Raw genomic sequence first — 26,428 nt, 5'->3', positions numbered from 1 at the left:
CTTTCTGCTAATCTGCTGCCCCGGGGGGCGGAGTCAGGCAGAGAATGGGAGGTGCTACTGATTTTACGTAGTGAGTGAGTCTTTCTCGCCGAGAAGAGCCTGGTGACGCGAGGTTAGTGAGTGAGTGAGTGAGTGAGTGGTGCCGTAGTAGATGATATCTGGAGGAGGACAGTGTTTCTCGACTACCCGGTCTGGGGCAGAAACAGGAAAGATCATCTGGTCAGTCATCTTTCACTGACTGACCAATCCCACTGCGCATGCGTTCAGTTTTCCAACCAGCGGGTCACAGTCATCACGGTCCAAAGTGTACCCCGACTGGCGACTGCGGTCAACCTTCCGTCGTTTGCGAAACCACGGTCAACCTAGCCGCCACTTTTAATTTTGATGCGCGTCTATTCGTGCTGTAACGGTACCGCTGCTTCACCGGTGTTCGGAGCGGGCTAAAAAGTCGAGTGTCACAATTCAGCTGAGCGAACCTTTCTCACATTTACTTTACCACACTAGATCGACATTACAACACATAGCGTATTGAATGATTGTTGTTGAATATGTCACAAAAGTCCTACCTTGTTGTTGACCGATCGTAGCAGGAGTTTCGCTTGGTACTAGCATGCTGATGCTATCAACAAGATGGGGGAAAACAAGCATTTCCGGGTCCAGCTTTTCAAAATAAAAGCACGATTCAACTCCAGTCGAGACCACTGAGCTAAATAAATCGCTCTCGACCATGCTCTCGACACAGAAGCCATTGGAAAATCATTGTTCCCTGAAATCGTCTTTCTTTATGAGATTCAAGTGGCTTTAAAGTCAAAGTCTCAATTCTGACCATGAAAAAGTTGTTTTTTTGACTTTCTAGGCCTACTGTAAAATCACATAGCTCCATAACCCCAGACCATGACTGACATATTTGTGTACACTACACCCCGAGTATAGACGGTTTTCACCAGCTGCAACCCCACAGCACTTCCTTTTTCTCAGCTTCTTCTTCTGTGTTTTATGGCGGTTGGCATCCTTAAATGTTGCATTACCGCCACCTGAATTGTATCAGCTTCACAGTGGGCTACGTTACATATTTGCGGGAATGAGAGGGATCTCACACTTGTACTGATGTCCAGCATGACTGGTGAGGGAAACATGAGTTTGTTTACTGCGTCGCGCCATGCACCGGGTCCGCCTGGGGCGCGGGGTTCTGGAGGGGGGTCTCGGGCGGGGGTGTGGGACCCGGGCAGGGTGAGGGGCAGGGCGGGTGGTGGGAGTGGCTGCCCTGGGTGTCTGCCCAGCAGAGGGGCACTTAGCCTGGGTGGTGGCAGCCTCCTCCTCTCCTCCTCTCCCCTCCTCCTCTCCTCTCCTCTCCTCTCCTCTCCTCTCCTCTCCTCTCCTCTCCTCTCCTCTCCTCTCCCCTCCTCGCCTCTCCTCCTCTCCTCTCCCCTCCCCCTCTCCTCTCCTCTCCCCTCCCCTCCTCTCCCCCTCTCCTCCCCCTCTCCCCTCTTCTCCGGTTCCCCCCACTCTCCCCCTCTCCTCTCCCCTCCCCTCCCCTGCCCCTCTCCCCTCCCCTCCTCTCCCCCTCTCCTCTCCTCTCTCTCCCATCCTCTCCTCCCCTCTCCTCTCCCCTCTTCTCTGGTTCCCCCCACTCTCCCCCTCTCCTCCTCTCCCCTCCCCCTCTCCCCCCCCCTCTCCTCTCCTCCCCCTCTCCCCTCTTCTCTGGTTCCCCCCACTCTCCCCTCCCCATCTCCTCTTCTCCCCTCCTCTTCTCTCCCCCTCTCCTTTCCTCCTCTCCTCCCCTCTCCCCTCTTCTCCTCTTCTCTGGTGGTTGCGGTCGCCTTTTATACACGCCCCAAACAGCGCAGGACAACGTGATTGGCTGGCTCAGATTTGAACAGATCTGAGCCAGCCAATCACGTTATCCTGTGATGACGTAATGTCCTGTGCCCCATGACCGGATGGACCATATATGGACTTCCTCCCCCCGACTCGTTACTCTGCAGAAACTACAGTAACAAAATCACGAATTGCTCTGTTTTTGGAGCTCTGCATGTCTGTGTTTGTCTAGTTAACGTTAGCTAACGGCTAACATTCGCTAGTTAGCCAACCAACCAGCAGCTAACATTAGCTAGCTAGCTAGCTTACCGGAAGCGATATTTTTTTCGGATGATGGCGAAGGCATAACCCACCCCTGGCCCTCTCTGCCTCTGATTAGTGGCAGCGTTATAAACCATAGATATGACTATATTAAAAACATAAACACACTGGCGTATTTCATGCAGGCTAGCAAGCGTAACTGCTGTATGTCTGTCTGACCCACTGAGTCTGACGGTCTGACCACAGACTGTAGAAAGAGATGTAAGGCAGGATAGCCAAGCGAATGTGTTGGATGGAAGTTTGACGCTAGGCCAATCAGAGGCAGAGAGGGGCGGGTTATGCCTTCGCATAGCCTTCGCCATCATCCGAAAAAGAATATCGCCTCCGGGACAACAACGCTTCCTACCCAGCGTGTGCACGTCTTTCCGACAGGGGTGGTTGTTATGGCAAATATCAACAACAACTACTACAACTACTACAAGACATAAAGACCGAATAGGCTACCTTGTTAATGTGTCTGTCGGAGACACGGCCTAACGTTAACATTTAATATGAGCCGAATATCAGCCTGCGCTCAGCTATGTATACAGAAGTAAACCGGATATCCAGGTGGGTTGTGACGGTTGTTATTGTTAAGTTAAAACTGTCTATACTCAGGCATGTACTGTACACAAATATGTCAGTCATGGTCTGGAGTCATGAAGCTAGGTGATTTTACAGTAGCCTACATAGAAAGTCAGAAAAACATCGAAAAACTGGGCGGTTGACGGCTCAGTTGACCGCAGTGACTGGGGCAAGTAAAAACAACAAAACAATACCCAGAAGTTATATTTTTAAAATGTATTGCTAATATACCTTCCACTGATTTGTCCTTTACCTGAATTTCATACGATTCAGTCTGTTTCTCACTAGAAAACCCACTCCACCATGTTCTGTTCTCTGTTTCAGTTTTTGTCCCATGGATGTCATGTCATAAGACACTGATGATGTCATAGTGATGAGCAATTGTGATATCATCAGTGATGAGAAGTTGTGACATCATCTGTGATGCATGTAAGCACTGAAGTCACATTCTCCACCATTCAGTAGCCTATTACACTAGTTACATTGCAGGTACACCATAGTTCAATTTTAGTGTCATCGGTTATAGATTATGTGTAAACTTATGTGTGACAATGTGACAAATAAAAATATTTGAAATATGAAATAATTGTTGGTCCAAATCATTGCTAAAATATTTCAACAAAATTAGTATTAATGTCTGTCATTGTCATGTTTTTAATCATATACTTGCCTACATGGATTGTTTTTGAGCCATGTGTGGAAACTTGATGTAGTAGTACCACAAAAACTTGTTTTTTCCCCCCATAAAGTAACAAAGTAAACATGAAAATAATAATTTGTTGTAATGAAAAACATATTTAATGAAAACTTGGGACATTAAATGATGAAATAAATAGTTTTGAAAATATATAGCAAAGAAACCCTCAACCATGCATGAAATTACATAGCAAATGAATAGGGGTAATTTTTTACCCCAGTTGTGTAACAGGGTTCATACAGACATTACAAAACGAAATTCAAGGACAATTGATTTTCAAATATAAATTTGGCACAAAAGTGGCATCAAATTTGCATTATATTACATTTGGTCTTTAACAAGTTAATTATCAATCTTGTGAATGGGACAGAAAATATTTGTCTAAAGATTGCTTTGACTTTGAACAAATGCTCATACCTTAGTAGCACCTTTTGTCTTTAATACCAACTTTGCTTAAAAGTCCTTGAAATTCACATGAACCACATAAACGCTGTCTGTCAGTGACGTCACGTCTTATATTTCGAATCAAAATATAAGACGTGACGTCACTGACAGACAGCGTTATGTGGTTCATGTGAAATTCCAGGACTTTTAAGCACCTTGTTTAAAAAAGGGGCTATTTTCAAGGTATTCCAGGACTTGAATTTTTTTCCGCAAACTCCAAGGCACTTCAAGCACCTTGGCAGAAAGAACCGTGCGTGTAGTAACGGGGGTATGAAGAATATGTTATGCATTAGACTTACAGGGTTAAAACCAACTGAATCTTTATGTAATAAATAATTCGGTTGTGTTGAACACAAAGCTTCAAATAAAAACTAAAGCAATTAATATATGATTAGGCACTTCCAAGCTCTTAGTTTATTTTTCATGGTACAAGAAAGTACAGAGATTAGAGGTCCCTTTATTATTAGGATGACAGGTACACTCCAGAATCTGAGGTGATTTTCTGATGCATAGATCTCCAAGTCACCTCTTTTCACAGAATAACTTGACTAATCACTCCAATGTCCTCGCTACATACAATATTGGGAGGAAGCCATCTTTAATAAAGCAATGCCATTCACAATATCCATGGATTTGAGGAAAAAAAGATACTGCAGTAGCAAAGGTTGGAATCTGGGAATCCGGTCTATTTTTCAGACTCTGGGACAGCCCTACCGTTTTTCCCAGCTTCCTGTACAGCGCGCCTCTCCTGCCACAGTCACTTCCTTTTCCGCCTCCGTGCTCCACTGTTTACAGTCTAAATAGCAACTTGCGTTGCGACTGCGACTTTACAGTAATGTTCCACTGTTGTTGTAAGACGAGTTGACATCTTCTATTCAGTGTGTTTATGCGTTAAGTAACGGTATTAAACGGACGCGGAAAATGAAAGCGGAAGTGACGGAAAAGCCACCATCACTTCCTTTTCCACGTCCATTTTGGCTATTTGCTAATAATGTTAACGCATAAACACACTGCACAGAAGACATCAACTTGTCTTACATTAACAGTGGAAAATTACTGGAAAGTCGCGGTACAAGTTGCTATTTAGACTGTAAACAGTGGAGCACGGATGTGGAAAAGGAAGTGACGGTGCAGAAGAGGCGCGCTGTACAGGAAGCCGGTAAAAATGGTAGGGATCTCCCAGAGTCTATTTTTCAAATAAAAATAGACTCTGGGTTCCCAGATTGCAAAAGTTGTGTTAACAGAACACAATTAAACATAGCTTAAAATGAAAATCATAAGAAATAAGAAATGAAATGTAGAGCAAGACATGCTGATTGGTGAAAAGGTGTTGACTATTTTGGAGCACATGATCAAAACATAGAGTTGAACCATGGATAGATTTGGAAATAATAATAATGACCAAACACCCACATTATTTGTACTGTAATAAGTTATTATGCAAATATCTGAAGGCAACCAAGATGACATTCAGAAGTCCAACCTAACCAAGACAGAGAGAGAAGGGATGAATAAACTAAATCCAACCTAACCAAGACAGAGAGAGAAGGGATGAATAAACTAAGGATCTATATAAATTAACAACTGGAATGTGACCCCATGTTTTGATTGTTCTGATCAGACCTTGGTGAGCACACAAACTAAAGCATCTGGTTATTCCAAAGTTTACAAAAATAAAACAGGTTTACTTTGAGAGCATTGACAGATGAATGCAGTACTTGCATATTAAGGATAATAGCATTGCATGATTGAGGTGTTTTATTGTGAAGTCCGGGCGACAGACACAAAGCTGAGAGAAGCCACGAGGAAGATTATACTAAAATACATTTCTTTATCCTAGATTCAGTCCCATGGCTTACTCTTTTGGTTTGACCCATATCTGCTTATGAGTGAGGAAACTACTGTTGATCCCAGGAATAAATTTAAATGGTGATGTGGTTAACAAGCAAATACGAGTAAAAATGAAAAATCACAGGGCTGGATCCAGGTTAAAATTATGTTAGCTTTCAACTGTTCCCCTCAGACATCACTATTTCTAGATTAGAATCCCTAATACAACCAGGGAAATCTAGACTTTCACACATTTTATCTTGTTATTTTATATATTCATCTTTTCAGATTGACATGCCATGTCAGTTTTTACGTTGTCTTCAAGACGAAACACCGTCTCCAAGAAACGTCACAGTCACAGAAAATGCCTGGAGAGCAGATTAAAAAAGCCCATAAACTGTCTTAAGAGCAGCTTTCATAAACAGAAGAGAAAAAATAAAGGAAATCTTCAATCGCGTTTGGAAGAAGAAATTGTTTGAAGAACTGTCAGGAAAATGCATTAATGTCATTCCTAGATATCTATGGTCTGTACATGGTGTTGTACATGTACACCATGTTATATTTTGAGGTGAGTTAGCTAGTTAGCTGGTACACTTTAGCATACTGTACATACTTTGAAGAATCATTGGGGGGGAAATGTGACCAATAGGAAAGAAAGAACAAAAATCAACATCAAAAATCAACATCTTGGCCTCTCCCTTCTCCATCATCAAAAACATTGTGATCAAAGCTCCAAGAGTTCCTGTTTTTCTTTTAGCCAGAAAGGCATCGACGATCTGGTACAAAGAGGAGCGAGAGGGAGAAACAAGAAGAGATATCTACAAAGAAAAGAGAGAGTCAACAGAGAGGGACAAACTGTATGTTGAGCTGCCCACTGCCAATCCTAAGGCAGGGCTCCACTCAGTCAGTCAGTCAGTCAGGTCACTGTGTTGAGGCCAGTAGTCTCATAGCCAAAGTCACGTCCACTTCCGGGTTAGGCATACGAACCAAGAGATTTCATCCGCCATTTATTTTCCCATAGATATTTTGTAAAATGCTCATAAAAATAGTTTTACTCCATCAAACCAAGCAATTCAGCTATGTTCAGAATCAGGAGAGACCATAGAACAGTGATACTCAACTTGTGGCCCGCGATAGGGTGTAGAGTGGCCCCCTAACCATTTTCTAATTCACAATGAAAATTAATGTTAAATAAAGTTTGACTGAGCTCCAGCTAAATTGTCAAATATTGCCGCCTGCTTGCCGCCCGGCATTTAACTTAAGTATAACTGTCCTGTGTGCACAAAGTCGGAGATGTTTGGTTAATTTTCTTTTTGGAGAGATCCTTTATTGATTTGTTTGGGGCAAGGGTTTACTCTGAACAGATTTGAGAACTGAAATGAAGTGAACAAATTGAATTTCTAACTTTTGTTTATCGGTATTATTTATTTAAAAACAAAACACTATTTTTGGTGAAAAACATCTACCGGTAGTTTGTTTGATTATTTGGCCTTGCCTGTAAATTATATTTTTCTTTTGTGTGAATGGTTTTCACATTGGATTTATATTGAACGGTGTTTGCATTATCACTCTGATTATTGCTTTGATTGTCAGACAAAACTCCAGCTGGCACCCAAGAAACCTAGAATCCGCTACAGAAAAAAAGAAAAATTATTAATAATGTTTGTTTATTAACCGACCACACTGAGGAAACATGTATGTGTTGTACTGCTCCTTACTGAGGTAAATTAAATATTTAAAAGGACTTTTTGAGTGCTGGCTTTTTCTTCCTATTGTTTATTAACCGGCCCCTGCCCTCCTGTCACTTTGCAAAAGCGCCCACCGGGCAAAGCAAGTTGAGTATCCCTGCCATAGAACATTTCACTCGGACCAAAACAAACAAACAAAAAAGTAAAACTATTTCCATAAGCATTTTACAAAACGTCTTTGGGACATAAAATGGTGGATGAATCTCTTGGTTCATATGCCTAACCCGGAAGGGGGTGTCGACTTTGGCTCTCTAGTCCTACCTCAACGTGCACTGAGACTTGAACACCACCAGGAAGAGCTGTTTTGGTCTGTCTCACTTGGTGAAGGCAGCCACCACAGCCCACAGCAGCTGGTTGGTGTTGGGCTTGAGGCTCTCTGCCTCTGGCTCAAGCTCCAGCAGCGTGCGCACTCTCTTCATGGCCAGCTCATACTGCTCGTCCAGCAGGGGGCAGAAGGCGTTCTCCAGGACATCAGAGGAGTGAGCGAGGAAGAGTAGAGCGAGCAGACGCTGGTCCATGCGGGCAGGGTCATTCACCCAGCGCTCCAGTACGGCCTCTTGGACCTTCTTGACAAGCCTCTGCTTGATGGAGCTGTTGGTCAGAGGGTGGGTGGTCATGTCAAACAGCAGGAAGTTCTGCTTCTCTGTGGTCAGGACTCCTTTCTCCACCAGGTTCTTGGCCAGACGCTCACGCACGTTCCTCAGCTGGTAGTGGAGCTTCAGCGGGTTCCATGTCTCTCCTAGAGATGGACCACAAACACAGCAAGACTGTTAACACTAGTGCTGGGATAGCAGTTTTCCCCCATCAAACTTTTAAAGGAGAATTTCAGTATTTTTCAACCTGGACCATATTATTATTATTATTATGTGTTATGTTTAACTAACTAATCAGAGTAGGGGTGGGCGATATGACCAAAATCTCATATCCCGATATAGGTCATTTCATATCCCGATAACGATATATATCACGATATAGCATATTTTTTGTAAATTCAATTGATAGTTTATAAAAAATTACCACATGGCCATTTATTTATGTAGCAGTTAAACCAGTTAAAATTTTGTCAGTCAAATCCCACAAATGATACATGCATTCAGAATACAGATATGCATGGCTAATATTGGCTATTCTTTACAACCCAAACAAATGTATAATGAGTTGCAGGGCAGTAGAATGAAACACAAACTGAACCACACCACCAGCTCAATTTTCAAAGATTACATTAGAGCTGTCCAAAGAGTCAGTGACTGAAAGTCACGACTGGTGAGCACTCTCAAAAGTTTCAAAAAATGACGGTGCAAGGCGCAAACAATAAACAGAAGGACAAAAAGCCAGCACTCAAAATAAATCCTTTTGGGGTTTTTTAATACCTTCAAGCAGCAGCAGTGACAATGGACGTTTCGGCGTAAGCCTTCCTCAGCAGAATAAGTTATTTATAGTTTAGTCCAGTTCTCTCAGTTTGTTTATAAAGGTGCTGACAGGGTTCTGCGCAGCCTCGACTTGGAGCCTTGCAGTCGAACGTAACTCAGCACGTTGGTTGCAGTACACCTCTAAAACACTAGGTGGCTTGTGGTTCACTCATGTCCATTACATATGATGCTATCGTGTTGTTTACCAAGAACTTGCAATCATGTCGGTGGAGGGACATTTTATTGTCCCTCCATTTCAAAACTCATTCCGGTGAGCCTGCAGAAGGCTTTGCTAGATGAGGGACAAGCACTGTTAAATGAGGAAATTGCATTTCCTCATTCCTCACAACAAGTATGTCCAATCACAGCTCTCGTGCTGGTCACGTCACGTCCGCATTGACGCCGCGGAGTCACATTTTCGAGCAGCTGTACGCACCCTCCGCCGAGCTGCGGCGACACCATCAGCGCAGTCAGCGCCGGCGATTTCGTGTGAGCATAAAACCAGTTTAAAGGAACAAAAATGCTCCACTTCGTGATTTCCCGGTTATCCAACACAACTCTCACCCAAGGAAGCTAAAGCTAACTAGCTAGCTTTAGCAAGCTAGACGTTTGGTTTTCGGCTCCTCAATGGATTTCCTTGGGAGGACGAGAGATGTTTTGCCAAAAAATATGGATGAAACATGGACCTAACACAGCGCAAATGCCTGGGTAGACTAGGCGGACGGCAGTGCCAGACGTGGAAGCTTGATGAGTCGACGGTGGGTCTGACTACGTGAGACTAGAGTGGAGCTAACTTTTCCCTGCTCTTTCTACTCACCGGCTGATTTGTGTCACTCATAATCATTGTTGACAAGAGGCTGGTGCGTGTGTGAAAACAGAATGACGAAAGCACAGCGTCGTCCAAATGACGGACAATATTGCGATAAAGTGTGATTTGCAACACAACGATATACACGATGATAGAGCATCATATGAAACGAAATACATTTTCTATCATGAAAACGATATCTATCGTCATATCGCCCAGCCCTAAACCAGAGCAGACATTTTTTAAATTGATGCAGTATTGAGCGAGATCCAGCTGCACAACAGGCTGGAACAGATGCAGACGGAGCATCAGGCTAATATTATTATATCATACAGAGAGAAATGGAAGCGCCTCTATTGACCTCCATCTGCCTGACCTGAGTCTCATGGGACTGTGTGTGGGACCTGAGTCTCATGGGACTGTCACAGCAAAGGAAGAATCTGGAGCACACGGGTCACTGGTGAGAAGGTTTCTTTTAATAGGTTAAGTGCACCAACGTTTCGACGCAACGCGTCTTCATCAGGGTCAAACAGGAATGACAGAATGACAGCAGTTTAAATATACCTCCCCAATACACAAGGCAGTTTGCAATTGGTTAGACGGGATGGGGGGTGGTCAATTAATAAGCCAATCCTGTGACAGCACTTGGTCAGGGGGGTTGGGGTGGGGTGGGAGGGAGGGAGGGGGAAAGGGGAGGGGGGGGGGGGGGGGGGGGGTAGAGGATCAATGCATAAAATAAGCATATAATTACATATTTTAGAAACATAGGAACACAATACAGATATCAATACATTTAGAGGAAGCAGGAGAGGCTGAGCTCATCATTAAGTCCATTAGGCTCCACCGTATTCAGTGTGTGAATCCAGAAGGCTTCACGCCTCAACAGTTTTGTGACAATATCGAAACCTGGATATTTTTTACCAGTCCGGGGGTGAAGGAAATGTTTTGTGTCCGATCAGTTTGAGCAATGAGTACAGTGGCCACATCTGTAGAAAACCGAGGGAGGGGGTTGTAGCCAGGTAAGAGTAGAGGGGGGTGGAGTCATGGTGCTGTGTACTAACCTGTCTCTCAGTGATCGGGCTCGCCTGAAGGCGATTCGGGGGGGATCAGTACAGAGGGACTTCATGATTTGGTCCGACTGAAGAATGTGCCAGTGTTTCATCATGATCTGTTTGATGGCTCCGCTGATGGGAGAGAACTCGGTGGCAAAGCAGAGGCGTGGCTGTACGGGTGTAATACAGACAGTTTTGTTGAGGAGGCGGGTTCTCGGGGTGCGCACAGCTCTTTCATAGGCTGCCGCGATGTCAGTCTTGGCATACCCTCTGTCCGAGAAGCGCTGCTTCATCTCCCCGGCCTTAATATTTGTCACAAAACTGTTGAGGCGTGAAGCCTTCTGGATTCACACACTGAATACGGTGGAGCCTAATGGACTTAATGATGAGCTCAGCCTCTCCTGCTTCCTCTAAATGTATTGATATCTGTATTGTGTTCCTATGTTTCTAAAATATGTAATTATATGCTTATTTTATGCATACAATTACATATTTATAGAGAATCAGAGAAAACTGAATTTTCAGTCACTGGCCGTCCAGGTGATGTGAAAAGGATGTTCACTTTTTCATAAAAGCATGAAACTTTAGTTTCATGCCTTCGCTTGTTTCACAACTTGTCTGCTCCAAAGCGCTAATCCAACCATCGGAGATACTGTCTAAAGGTAGGCTTTAGATGTTAGCTTAGCGTCACCTAATATCACCATGCATCATAATATCACCTAAAAATTTATTTTCGCTTGTTTCACAAGCGAAAATAATTTTGTTCGGGGCCGTTAATGAAATCGCCGGGCTGGGCGCAGTGTTTGTGATGTGGGAGATCCGAGCTGTCAAAAGGGAATAAAAGACTCGCTCCTGGCCAATCCCGGCGCTTGACTGCTGCGTAGGCGGGCCACATGGCTCCCTTTCTGAAAATGTTCAGAGCCCTAAATTGTACAAGTTCACCAAGTTTCATGCTTTGATGAAAAAGTGAACATCATTTTCACATCACCTGGACGGCCAGTGACTGAAAATTCAGTTTTCTCTGATTTGAGGTATAGTGCAGAATTTCAGCCAAAGGAAGTGTAATATCTGAGGTAGGAACTTCATCTTGGGCTCAAATTGAAGCTTATGAACTTGGGCAGTTTTCTAAATACAAGTGAGGAAGTGATATTCACCATAAAGTGCTGGAAAATAATCATTTTTTAGGAGAATTTGTGAAACGGACAGCATTTTTTTTGTATTTTTGTGGGCGAAATCTTAAAATAGAATTGCAGCAAGCCCCAGAATCTTATTTTGTCACTTCCCCCGATACTTCCCCCTATGTTCCAGCATACTTACTGCAAAATGTCATGCATGCATGACTATTTATGCCAGGGATGGGCAACTTTGATGATAGAGAGGGCCACAAAAACAATCCTCGCTACCAGAGGGCCAGATTGTGACCGTGCACTTCCACCAGTAGCCTACTGTAACACCATCACTCCCAATTATAGCTAATAATTTGATGAAAAGAACTGGTAATCAAAGTTTATTATAGCAACATTTATATTTTTCATATTCAAATTTAGTAATTCTTCCATTCAGATGACACCAGAAACTTTGATCTAGCTTTAAAACAGCCCACTACAGCAATTTGATGGGGTACATCACCCAAATATGTCATATTAATCAGATACGCAATGTTGCATGTGCAATGTGCATCCAATGTGAATGTCATATATAAATATACAGTATATATATATATTAGGGCTGTCAGCGTTAACGCGTTAATGCGCGCCGATCATAACGCGTTTTTTTTTTATCGCGTTAATCGCATGCCGCTATTTTGTCCCTTCCTCGCACCGTACTTGTAGTCAAGCCGTTCGGTTTCCTGTCTCCTGCTTGTGCAGGCAGGCATGGAAGAGAACGACAGCAATACGCTTTTAAATGGCTCATTTTACTTCCCAAATGGCACAGTGGATAAGTCAAGAGCCGTAGTTTGCACCTTGTGTAAAACGGAATTAAAATATCACCGAAGTCCATCGAGTTTGAAGCGAGCGATCACCTAAAAGTAGCCAGCGGCCAGCTAGCTAGTGCGAGACTCGGAGTCTCGGATGCGTGGGTCCTCTAACCACTGGGAGGTCGGCTCCAATGGCATCACGCGATATACACGTTATCAATATACAGTTTCCAATACTGAGCCATTATTCACATGGAAGTGCCAAAGTTTCTAGCTCAGATACAGCCTTCTTCGGCTGTGTCATTTTGGGTTTCGACTGCTCCACAGCGCCACCGCCGGAAGTATCGGTTCTGGAGCGTGTTTACAATTATTGTGCATTTATTTTCTATTCAAGATGCATTTTGTAGACATTTTGTGACCTCCTGACTACATTGCATTTCTATTGAATTGAAAATAAATCTAAAATTCAAGATCACAAAGTACATTTATTTGCATTCATTTGATTCCCAATCACGACACACTGGTAATAATTAGTAATATCTAATTAAAAATGCTTTGCAATGCAAAATAATAGCATTTTAAACATGCGATACAAAGATGCGATTAATCGCGATTAATTATAGTTAATCGCACGATTAATCGCGATTAATCACGATTAATCACGATTAACACGTTCACTGCCAATGACGAGTTGAGTCGTCAAAAAAAATCCAACGGTTGACTGCCAATGACGAGTTGAGTCGTCAAAAAAAAAAAAAAAAAAAAATTGACGGTGGGACGTGGATCAATGCCCCCCACGTCTCCTATAAAAATATTGGAGCCACCGAACGTGTACAACCCATTCCACCGACCCACTAAGTGGCGACAGTGCTCTCCAGACTAGAGGAAGGCAAGCAAAAAGCAGTGTGAGGAAGCCATTCTCATGAAAATGGATTGGCGAAAACGCTTTCGTTTTCGCGCTTGGGAGCTGGCGGTGGGGTTTTGCAAATTTGCATAATAGATTACGGGTGGAACACACTTTGAAACACGCAGCATAAATAAGACCAGAATCGCAAAAGCTTCATCAAAGCTCTCAACAGAAACCCCAAGAAACGAGCGAGCCCATCCAGACTTGCCCAGCGGCCGCCAGCAGACAGGAGCAGCAGCAAAGCAGTGAGCCTGGTGACGCGAGGTTACAGCAGCAGCAGAAACGAGCTTGTGACACGCCCGCTGCAGCCAAGAAGAACACACACGGAGGGAGGAGTTTGAAGGAGAGGAGTGTTTCCTGCTGTTATGGAGGAAATTACTGTTCAAAACTATTGTTTAGATGTCTGACGTCTTACTGATGCCAAAAATGAATGGTTAAAGTGACTGTTCTATCGAATTTCACAAAAAGCTATTTATCTCAGCTTAAATTTTCAGACGCTGAAACCATGCTGTATTCAAGTGCTAATGCCTACATAACTACTAACTCTACAAACTAACTCTTTTAGACAGAGAAAGCACACATTCTATTTAGGGATGCACCGATCGATCGGCACGTGACCGGAAATGGCCGATTTTCACGTGATCGGCCTCGATCGGTGATCTGTTCCGGTCACTCTAAATAGCCGATTCTGTGAGCCGATTTTCACATGACGTGCGCGCACCCCAAAGCACCGAGACAGGCACCCAGCCAGCACACCACACACGCCAGCAGCATACCTTCCTCGTTGTGGATTTTTTTCACCGTCAGTGAAGTAGACAAAGCTCGCAGTTTGTCACACATGCAAGTCGAAAATAAGCCGTGGAGACAGAGGTGCGGCCGTGTCCCGCTCGGCTGGAGTCCAGTCAGAGCGGCTCGCTTCACCTCACTGGCCCCTCTCTCTCTGCTCTCTCTCCCCGGGAAGCGGTGCTCCAGCAACCCGCCACCACGCACAGCCGGCTTGGCGAGGTGAACGCGAGCATTGTGTCCAGTATGTATAACCATTCCCCGACCTGCTTTTCCATTCCACATCAGCGCTGCTGCCTCAGCCTGTCAAGTCATGTTGTAACGTGACGTGGATACAGGAGAGACTATTTGTTTCGTATTGCAAATAGAACAACATGAGAACGACGGACATAATAATAAAAATGCATCGGACTCACAAGTGTGCAACGTTTTCTGTGCGTGACGATATTTTTTCGGATGGCAGATAAAAATACGCATACCAAACTTCGGACTGTGTGTAAACTCCGCCTGATATTCAGACTGAAGATCGTTACTGTAACTCATAAACTCATTTCCCCTCTACTCAAGAGGACTGGTCTGGAGCCAGTCTATAAACTCCTTGTCCATGGATCATTTTGATGTTCTGTTGCACCTGTTTTCTTTTGGAAAAGTAAATGCATGATAGCTGTGGGATATAGGCTATTGGATTTAATTAAATTTTTGTATTCATTGTATTTGCACAAAAAAGCTCTGTCCAGTAGCCTAACCTGGAACACTTTTATTTTGAGATGTGTTTGAGTGAGAAGGTCCTACTTCATGCAAATGATAAGAATTGTTTATTTGTTTATTTGGATCCCCATTAGATGTAAGAATTGTTCTATGAATCTTAATTTTTAAACAAAGTTACAAAAACGTTTGTGTAAGCTGTCAATTGTTGTTTTTAGAAAAAAAAATCGGTATCGGCAAGTCAGACTATTCAAAAATCGGAAATCGGAATCGGCCAAGAAAATAGCAATCGGTGCATCCCTAATTCTATTAGTAGTTCTTTTGAGATATTTTGTGTTCACAAAATCTTAGCAGAAAAGAATCCTCGGGTCTTGAAAGATGAGCCAGAATCCTCAAAAAAACCCTCTGGCAGAAGCTACCTACAGTAAAAAAAAAACGGCTGGCAGTGAATGTGTTAAGAAAATGAATCGTTTGACAGCCCTAATATATATACACATACAGTATATATACTGTATATATATATATATACACATACATACATACACACAGTATATATATATACATATACATATATACTGTATATAGTGTGTGTGTGTGTGTATATATATATATATACACATATATATAGTGTGTGTAAATATATATATACACACAGTATATACCGGTATATATATATATATATATATATATATATATATATATACATACATACATACATATATATATATGAATTGTGAATTGGCCCATTAATTAGTTTTTGTAAGATGTGCATTGATGCAAAACTGTCCAAATAATTGTTTAATGTGATACTACTGCAGAAGGCCACTGAAGGAGCTTGACTCACCACTGAGCAGTTCGATCCAGCTCTGCACAGTCTCTGGTGGTTGGGTGTCTTTGATGTGTTTCAGGGCTTCGTCCAGGAGCACATCGCCTGTCGGTGCATCAGACTTACAGATCACCTGGATATGAAATATGACCACAGGCAATTACAACTACAGCAGTCGAGATCTAGTCCCTCATATGACAATGACAGATGTTGAAATCGGATAACAATACAGATGCAGTGAGGGTTACGGCCGGGACACACATCTTGCGTCTACCTACCTAGTGCGTGTGCGTGGCGTGGGGGCTGCTGCTGGCACGCCCGCGGCATCCATACAGGCAGCGTGGCTGCTGCGTTGCAGCTGCTGCGTTGCTGTCTGTCTGCCAACTCTCTTCCTATAGAGTTTACCTTTTATTAAATTTGCTATAGGCTAAACAATACAATGATGATTTTAACTGAAGATCGCTTGGGCTCACTTCATAATCGAGGCAGTATTGATTTGTGTGTGTGTGTGTGTGTGTGTGTGGGGAGGGGAGGGGAGGAACGAAGCCACGTTGTAGCCTATGTACTGTATGTGGTTTTCAGAAGGCAGGAGAACTGCAGCTGTGACCTCCTCCTCCTGTCTCAAATCAAAACGAGCCTTGATTGGCTGTGGCTGCCCCTGTAAAATATAATTTTAATGTCTATTTGTGTAGAGACACGCTAGAGACACGCGCGCGGTAAGCAGAAAAAATAGGCGTCGCTTCTATTCTCTAGATGACGCGCGTCTCACGCCTCGCAAGACATGCGCCCGAGATGCGCGTCTCATGCCGGTGGTGTGGCTGCTGTAACCTGTTAACATGGGCGCCGAAATGAAAATCAACAGGTAACGCCACGCAGACGCACAGCAGACGCAAGATGTGTGTACCGGGCCGTTACGTTTAGAATTTCGTTTTTTTAGAATTACATTTTTTTTTACAACCTGGACCTTATTTCCAGCTTTAAATATTATTTTTAAGTCACCCTGAGAAGTTCGGTTTTATTAGCATCAGCAGAAACGATAATCAGTTTTGATTGCCAGCTACAAACGAGAAATACGGGGCATGTGAAATGCTTATATTTACGTACTATAAATAGCTTATTTTCCGACACAGCGGCTCATATCCTTATTATATCATCCCGACAACGAGGAAATTAATGATGTATTACCTTGGCACAGTGTGTTCATCCTGGCTCTGCTCCATAGCAGCTCCTGATTTGGGTCGGTCCGGAATAGCGTCATGGATTACAATCTGAGCCCCCCCTCAGATTGTAATCCATGACGCTATTCCGGACCGACTCAAATAAATACGTGCAGCCATCGAATTCAAATAAATCATCCATAATCTTGAAATCAGATAAATATCTGCTAGGCTAGGCTAACTAAGAACATAACAAACTGGCCGCAAGTCAACTATAACCTGCCAGATGTGCTTCTTCTTCTGTTTGCGCCGTATTTAGGGATGCACCGATCCACATTCTTTGAGTTCCGATCCGATCTCTGCCGATACCGATATAATTCCGATAGCAGAACTATTTTTTCTTGAATATAAAGTACAAACAAACATTTGGCCAATTGAATAAAAAGGAAAGAAAAATACAACTTACAAAAATCTGACTAAATGAAGTAAATATTCAAGGCAAAGAGGATAGCTGTTCTTGTTGCTGCGATCGCCTCAGCAGTACACGGCTCTCAGTAACTACCAACTAATAAGGGTTAAATTAGGGTTAACCCTAACCCCGACTGTAAATTAACGTAAATTCACTGCCCATTTAACTCAGTCTGTAAATCTCATGCAAATTCAACGTAAATTCATATTTATTATCTACAGAACACTTTACCACTCATGTACATATTGTATATATTTACTCGATTTGATTGCACTTGCAACTTTGTGATTGTCTTTAGTTATCTTCCTACTTCTTATCTCTGTATATTGATGTGACCGCTACGCTGCATACAGACACTAAGACAAATTCCTCGTATGTAACTTGCATACTGTGGCAATAAAAGCGGACTTGGGACAGAAACCGCAAGTGCAGTCACATGACTCTGGTGGGATGGACAGCTGGGCGCTACGTCACGGTCTCTATGCCACCTCACTGAGGAGGCAACTAGACCAGCCACAGCCCACAGCTAGTTAGCTCGAACCATGTTAGCTAGAAGACACAGAACGCTGTACATAGATAGGGACATGGTAAATGGTAAATGGACTGCATTTATATAGCGCTTTTATCCAAAGCTCTTAACAATGTGCCTACATTCACCCATTCACACACTGAAGGCGGCAAGCTGCCACGGGAGCAATTTGGGGTTCAGTGTCTTGCCCAAGGACACTTCGACATGCGGACTGGAGGAGCCGGGGATCAAACTGGACCAGTAAACCAGAAATCGACCCATGCCTTGATGCTAAAATGACAAAATACCCACCCTGCCTACAGGTCATGTAGTTCACTAGCTGGGCCTACCTTCCTCTAGTGACTGACTCTCACAGTATTGGATTTGACCTACAGGCAGTGTAGGAATTTAGCCAGGTGCAAGGGCAAAATGCCCCCAAAAAATCTCAGAATGCCCCTAAAAACCATGATCCAGGGGCAAAAATTGACACAATATTTTGATAATTTTATTTTAATTTAATTCATTTAATTTCCATCTTTAACACACACACACACACACTCAGCACCTGCAAGCTGGTTGCCAGAAGACGATGATGAAGAACACACTCACACAAACAGTGGTGTTGTTCACACTACGCTTTAGCAACTTTATGCACGAATTACTATTTTTTAAAGTGCCCCCAAAATGTTGTAAATGCCCCCAGTTTTTAGACAGTGGGGTAAAAGTTGCCCCCAAAATATTTTTTTAATTTCCTACACTGCCTACAGGTCAAACATACTAGCTGTGCAACAGTCTCTGACACTGGGGACAACTGTTGCCAAAAAACACATTCTGGGAATGGAAGTCCCCTTCTTCACCCTCTTTTCAATTGTGGTTGACGGACATGATCTCTGTTATACGGATGGAGAGACTCAGGTTCCTGAGAACCAACTCACTTAGAAAGTTTCTAACTAGGACTAACTGGGACCCGCTTCTAGCCTACCTCGGTGAGGTTAGGGGCGATGGGTGACTCGCCCGGTTGATTTCTCATATACCCCTTGCGCAAGATGTGCAAGTGCATAAGCATCTTATGTGGCTGGTAGCACCGGGTTGCAATATTGAATGTTGGTGATTTTTGTATGTTATTTTCTTTTTTCTCTCTCCTTTTCTTGTGTCTGAGCCAGTTTGTCTGTTTTGTTTTGATTGTGTTCTATAACATTTTTTAAATAAAATATAAAAAAAAACATACATACTACCTTCCTGTGATTTACTCTCAGTGTTGGATTTGACCTGCACGTCGAATATGTTCACTAGCCGTCCTACCTTCCTGGCCAGCAGGCCTTTCCTCCTCATCCCACAGGCCTCCAGCTGCAGGCGTCCTCGGAGAGCCAGCTCGATCAGCATGCAGCCACGCAGCCCTGACGAAATGCAGTCATTCCAGAAAGAGGTGTAGCCCTACAACATAGAAAAGCCACATCAGACTAGGGGATGGTGGCAAAAATGATTTTCTTTCCCGGACCGACAACCGACGTTAACCAACCAAACAGCTTAACAAAAGGTGGGGGCTATTTTGCGCAGTAAAAATAAATAGAGTCCGCACACTGGAACATATGGCTCCCGGGCAGTTTAATAACGTTTTGATCACAAAGATCTTCATCAGAATGAAGCAGGAAGTAGGAGGAGCACTCATATGCATCACAAAACTCAATCCAATTGGCTATTTTGCGACCCACACAATCCACTCACTGCGGACAGCTCTGCTCTCCAACATGTAGGTTGTCGCAACGATCGCAGCTTTCACAGGCTGTGTAAAAGTAGTCTGGATAAACCCAGCCTTCAACATGACATCACAGGCTATGCCTGTAGCTTAAGTTTCGTGACTGATGGTACATAGAGGTCATGTGGAGGCTGGGTTTACCCAGGCTAGTGTAAAACATGGCAACATTTAACTTCCACTGTGCACTTTGTCTCTGTATGCACTTTATGCCTCTCGTAGCAATATTTAAACTCCTCTGTGCACAATATGCCTCTGCACTTTATGCCTCTTTTATCATCATTTTATGACTATGATTTTAGGATGTAAATCGTAATATACGATTTTATTTCGTATGCTTTTTACTATTACTTCTGATGCAGTGTTGGTGTAGTCTGTGCTCTGTTTTAATTCGTTTTTGTATCTTGTATGTAAATGTGTGTATGATCTGATCTGTAACTTGCTGCCTTCTTGGCCAGGTCGCAATTGTAAAAGAGATTTCGTATCTCAATTTGTTTTACCTGGTTAAATAAAGGTTATAAAAAGGGGGGGTCCATTTTCGAGTGAGCAGACTAGCCTACATGTCGTTGTCCTGTGTTATTCCTTCCAGTTTAACGTTCTTTTCAGCCTAAACAGCCGACCATGATTACTATTACTACCATGCGCCATCAGTCCCTTTGTGTCGGCTGCTTGCTTTGATGCGCCGTTGCACGTGTGCTCGACCAAACTACCCCCCCCCCCAAATCAGGTATACGTGCTGTGGGCCCAAGTGAGCAGAAGCTTTTGTACACTGGCCAATTATGAAGTCCAAAAACTGCAAAAACTGTCTAATTAAACCCTACTCCCACATTTTTTCCTCAAGCGACACCAAACTTCAGCATCTGCATCGTTAGACTGTCCTACACCAAATTTTCAGACAGATTTTTGTTTGATCCAAAATTGACCCCACAGTGCATCAAAAATATTTTACTGTAAACTAGGGATGTCACGATATTTCGTCCCACGAAATTTTGCGATATCAAAGTCCCACGAAATTTTGCGATATCAAAACGTGACGATATCGTGGAGATGAAAAACTATATCCGGAGAAAAAGAACCTCTGAACATGCTGCCCTGACGGGCCGGCACTGATCTGTATTCTCTCTCTATCTTTTTCATTGCTTTGCTTGAAATGGGGACTAAACTGACGCTCATTAAATAACCGACAAGATTAAATGCGCTATTTATAGACTAATGCATTGCTGGCGAAGTTTGCGCAACACTTATTCACATTTCCCCGTGCGGTTACGGTTATCCCCATGCGGACCGCGTGTTTCAGTGGATGACAGCAGTGTCTGCCGCCAGGCACGGACGGACACTCTGACAGGGAGACCCCGCCAGACCAAGTGACAGGCGAGATGTCTCCCCTCATCTCTAAAGACTAGACCTACAGTAGTCTGAAATGAACTAGTTTGTGCCATTGTTTCCACGGGCACAACATGTCGGGTAAGCAGTTAATAGTATAGCCTACAAATGAATATCGCTCTGAATGTGTGTGTTTTTTTTGTGTTGAATTTTTGTTGTTTTTTGTTTACATTTTACAAGGCGGATGTTTTTGGTTAGGTTAGACCACCAAAACCTGTGTTTTTATTTTACTGTACAACCCAGAACATGGTGCTAATGGCGTTAGCATTGTCCATCCACATACTGTTTAACGTTAGCATTTGAGCTAACGCAATGGTAACAAACTATATCCAGGATGCACATTGCACATGCAACATTTCTAATCTGATTAATATCACATATTTGGGTGATGTACCCCATCAAATTGCTGTAGTGGGCTGTTTTAAAGCTAGAGCAAATTTTCTGGTGTCATCTGAATGGAAGAATTACTCAATTTTAATATGAAAAATATAAATGTTGGTATAATAAACTTTGATTACCAGTCCTTTTCAACAAATTAGTAGCTATAATTGGGAGTGATGGTGTTACAGTAGGCTACTGGTGGAAGTGCACGGTCACAATCTGGCCCTCTGGTAGCGAGGATTTTTTTGTGTGGCCATCTCTATCATCAAAGTTGCCCATCCCTGCTGTATGCTAATAGATAGAGTGCAGATAATACAGTAGCCTACATGCTTTGGATCCCTTAGATTTAGCTATGCAGTGTTCTAAGTAGGGATGTAGAAAATCATAATTTTTCTTGACCGACAACCGACACTCATTAGCCGACAACTGTCGGTTAACCGAGAAGATTAAAATGCGCTATTTTACTGTCTGTGCCCCATTAAACCTTAGGCCTACCAAATGCTTGATTTTTTTTCAGTAGAAAGCGTTTATTTTTACATCTACAAGCAGAAAAAAACACATTAACAAAACGAGAAGACAAGTTAAATCCTCCAGCCATCTAAACAAAAACATTCCTCGGATAGGCTATGAGGAGCTGCACGCATTTGCAGAAGGGGGAAATACGGAGGGAAAAAACCCATACTCACGCTCACAATTCTTAAATGAATTATCTTACTGCATGTGTCGTAAATAGTCTAATAAAACCAGCAGAAACTAATTTTAAAATCTCAGAACGAAACGTGTCACTAATTGAACAAATTTCCACTTTGAATAGCACATCACGACACCGCCCCAAGCCTTCACGCTGCAGGGCGCACTGACGAAGCGCTTATTGCTCTCTCCTTCTGACATTCTCACTAATTCAACAGTGGTTTACCTGCTTTTGAGATGTGCAAAAAAATAGTTTGCTTCTCTCCACGCTTCTCCCTCTCTCTCTTTATCTGCGACGAGGGCTGTATGCTCTCTGTGTGTCCGGCTGCACGACATGACGACGAGTGCAGCAAGTCCGCACGCTGACAGCTGTCAGCATTGCGGGACTCGGGAGGATGAACAAATGAGGCAGGCTGTCCAAACTTTTTACCGATCTAATATGAGATGCAGTGAAATAATTATATATTAATAGCCGATGTGTTTAGAAGAGCATTCTCACTCTTGCTGTAATCGTTGTGGGATTATTACACCTGAGAGACAGACAGACCCGGAGAGAACTCAATTTACGGTAAAAGTGTGGATTCCTCAGTGAATCGATGTGGAAGACGCAGCTTGTTTTGAAACGCGTCATTGAAAGTAACCTCATGGTATCATGACAGTGGCTGGAACACAGAAGGAGCATGACTGACTGGCTCGCTGTAGTCTGACTCTGCACAGGGCAGGGCGTCTTCTCCCGTCTGGTCAAAGCAGAGGGGAGGCGGGGGTGTGGCGCATGTGTGGAGCTGAGTTTATCACAGAGCACATCTCGCACGCGGGGGGAGAGGCGGACAGTGGCAGTGCACACTGCTTTTCCATTTGGAAAAGCCTTTCTCTAAATGAATGTTGTTCTGGCAGTGGCAGGAGCTTTTAATTCCTATATAATGCTGCTACAGTAACTACTTAGGCTAGTTAACATTGTTGCTTACCGCGAAGGAGGGAAAAAAAACACCATATTGGCAACACGTTGTATGCCAATTTAATATGCAAATTAACCGTTTGACCGACATGCTTAACCGACCAATGACGTTGTCGGCGGTTAACCGGTTAACGGTTAACCGTCGACATCCCTAGTTCTAAGCAGACTGGATGGCATGCAGCAGATGATAGAATGCTCATCCATAAGAGACTTGACTTGAGCCACTTTCACACATGCCTAGTCTGTGACAACTACAACTTCTGAAGGAACAGTGGTACAAGTTTAGTTTAGGTTAGTTTTTTTTAAGAGAAAGAAGTTAGTTCAAGAAGGGCCCAGATGGAGCCTGAAAAGGGTGTGTCTTTAGTCTTTTCCGAAAGATGTTGAGCTAACAGTAGGCTCTTTCACACCGGCCTTGAAAGCCGAAAAATGCACGGAAAATAGGATTAGCGCCTCCGATGTTAAAGTCGTGAATGCGCTTTGGTGGACAATTGTTTTACGCCTTTTGTCCCGCGACGGGAGGTAGTAACAGCGCCGGGTTACCTGGCAACCCGCCTCCACTTGAAAGGTCGTTGCAGCGAGCCGGAAAAGGTGTGAATGGTCTGCTCATTCATAAAAAAATGACAGGGGAAATCACCTCATGTGATCAAGAAAGTGCAGTAGTGAAAGTAAAAAAAGTAGCCTATACAATCATGACTGCAGGGACGCCAGGAGGAATGCTCCGTGCGGTTAGGCTTTATGCTCAAACGATGTTGACATTAGTTAACGTTAAGTAGTCATGTGCATTTATAGCCTATACTATTCCCCCGACGAAGGTTATGCAGACTGCAGCTGTTTGATTTTAGTGGGACACCATATCGATCTGCCCGCCCACCATGCGAGTGCACTCCCTGCTCAGCGGACTAGGAGGGAAGTCTTGTTGAATGAATTTGTTCATCATACAGTAGCCTAGGCTACACTAACCTATGAAAATATTAATTTGGGCTAGGAGGAGCAGGAAATCCCTCCGCTCGCCTTTCAATGTGGGAGCAGGGGATTTCACCTGAAAGTACAGAGCAGCACGGTAATGTGGCCGTGCTGCTTGGCTCGTGTGAAAGCAATTTCTGTGGCGAGGCGGCTGGCTTTACGGGACTCCTAAACGGCAATTTTTGCGCGATCTGTGTATGAAAGAGCCTAGTGTGTCACAACTCTAATGTGTCAGACACAGCGACCACTCATCCATATTCAACAAACGTTTGTTCCGCTCTGTCGGCTTAACATTATAGACATTGGTGCGCAAACAATTGCGGGACCTCTCCCGCATTATAAATTACAAATCTGCAGAAATTGGCAAAAATATGCACGATTCTCGCAATCCCACGCCAAATTGTAAGCCCTGCTATAGCTCAAAGACTTGAGACTTGACTTGCAAAAAATGACGTGAGCATCTCTGTCAGTGCCCGGCCACGACCCATTGCTGGGCAATAAATCCCCCCACCTGAAGGACATAAGGGGGGAATTTCCCCCTAGTTTGCAAAGTGAATTTCAGGCCCTGATTGTTCCATGGCTGGTGAGTGAAGCAAATCTACCAGCCACTTGAATATTTTACCAGCATTTTGCTGTTGCCAATTTTGGACCAAATACTCGCAAACAAAATGAAAAAGTGAATTACAGTCTTGTAAAATGATTCATTTTTACTCGACAAGTAACCTTTGTGCCTGCATGGACACGTGAAAGGACGCTGATGGAGAGCATTGGTGCTGACTTTCTGAATATAAATCCACAGAAGAAAACCTCTAATACATGATGTTATGTAACGTTAGCCTACCACTTCGGTTAATGTACTTTCCACTACTGTCTGGCCAGTTATAAGGTAACGTTAGTTGGAAGAACCCAATTAGTCCAATGCAGCTTCCACTGTGCAGATGCATTGGGCTTGGCTTGAGACTGGTCAAACCAACATTAGGTTACTTTGGGTTATTAACCTTCCTGCTTTTACGTTTAACTGTCATAAGTTGCTTGCTGGCTAAGTAGCCGTTAGCTTGATGGCTCGATGTGTACACATATCACTACATAGATTGTGAAACTACTACAGCATGATGTTTAAGCAGGCCAGTGGGTTAACTTAGCCGGAGAAAGAGAGACTATAACACATTTTCCACTTATTATTTGCCAAAAACTGAGCGACGTTAACCACTGAACGCCAAGCCCGTTGCTGCTGTTAGCTAACGTGTGTCAAACAGACCGGGTTAGCATGTAACGGGTTAGCATTAGCAGCAGTACCTCTCGGTCCTTCAGGCCGAGCAGCAGCACCTCTTCCATCAGAGTCAGGCGAGTTTCTTTGGACTCTCCGGGGTCGTCGTCCTGCTCGTCCCGCCGGGGCTCGTCGTCGTCCTCCGGGCCGGACGGACGCGACGCCTCGGGCCGCCTCTGCACCAGGCCCGAACTCCGCTGGACCAAGGAAGTCATGCTAAGCTAACTAGCTACAAGGCTAACTAGCTAAACAAAACAACACGAGAAAAACAAACCGCCGGCTTGGGCTCCTCTGCCAGCCCGAGATGTTCTGGATCAGTGCTGACACATAGAGCAGCTGTGATGCGTTCTGCCTAAAGACTGTTAACAACAATGTCGTTAGTCTCTTTACCCACGGACTTCACTGCACTGTTTACCTGTTTACCGTTACGCTAACCGCTAACCCGTCCACTACTTTCTGTCTGTGTGCATCTAATATGGCGCCGAGCACTGAGCAGTGGATGTGGCACCAGGCTGGAGCAGCAGGACCCTGACCCAGGAGATACCTGAAGCCAAACTCAGTGCAGGTGGCATAAGCTGTTGTCAAGCTTATTTAATAGCATTATGATAGTAAGTAAATATGTTACAAACTAGGAATTCGTCTTTGTCCAGTATGCCGCGAAGGCAGAAAGACAACCTTCAGTTAAACAGACCAAAGTGACATACCGGTTGTCCATGTAGGCTAATACGTCCATGTACTGTCCTTAATTGTATGTCCTTAATTGTACCCCACTGGTCCATCTGATGGATATTTTTTTTAACATTTGTGTGACTGCCATTTAGACATTTTGGGCCTAGGGGTCTGAAATTAATGTTGTTGTTGTTGTTGGGTGTTTTACAAAAGTCACCACTAGAGGGAGACATCCTACCACCCTGTAGTGAAAAGACAACTCAATAGACCCTTTTCACGGGGGCCATTTGTGTCGAAAAGGCAGGGTAAACACAGGTGCAACCAAGACACTGAGGGTTTCCAACTAGCAATCATCGAAGTTGGAAACCCTCATTAGTGTTTTGCTTGCACCTGTGTTTACCCT

The 26,428-nt window shown here is 43.7% G+C and overlaps 1 protein-coding gene across 1 annotated transcript; it reads right to left on the bottom strand.

The window, feature by feature from the left end:
- Positions 1-4,071: 4,071 nt before the first annotated feature.
- Positions 4,072-25,767, bottom strand: golph3a (golgi phosphoprotein 3a). The gene is made up of 4 exons (XM_083643825.1): positions 25,386-25,767; positions 19,267-19,398; positions 15,849-15,963; positions 4,072-8,161 (listed from the first exon to the last, which is right to left on the bottom strand). Exons 1-4 carry the CDS (start codon positions 25,569-25,571, stop codon positions 7,737-7,739), a joined length of 858 nt encoding a protein of 285 aa, XP_083499951.1. The 5' UTR covers positions 25,572-25,767; the 3' UTR covers positions 4,072-7,736.
- Between the last annotated feature and the right edge of the window lie 661 nt (positions 25,768-26,428).

This window comes from Poromitra crassiceps, assembly GCF_964638095.1.
Source record: "Poromitra crassiceps genome assembly, chromosome: 10".
In the NCBI taxonomy this organism is placed as follows: domain Eukaryota; kingdom Metazoa; phylum Chordata; class Actinopteri; order Beryciformes; family Melamphaidae; genus Poromitra; species Poromitra crassiceps.
Note: the sequence above shows the minus strand (reverse complement) of the source record. Positions and strands in the feature narration are given on the sequence as shown.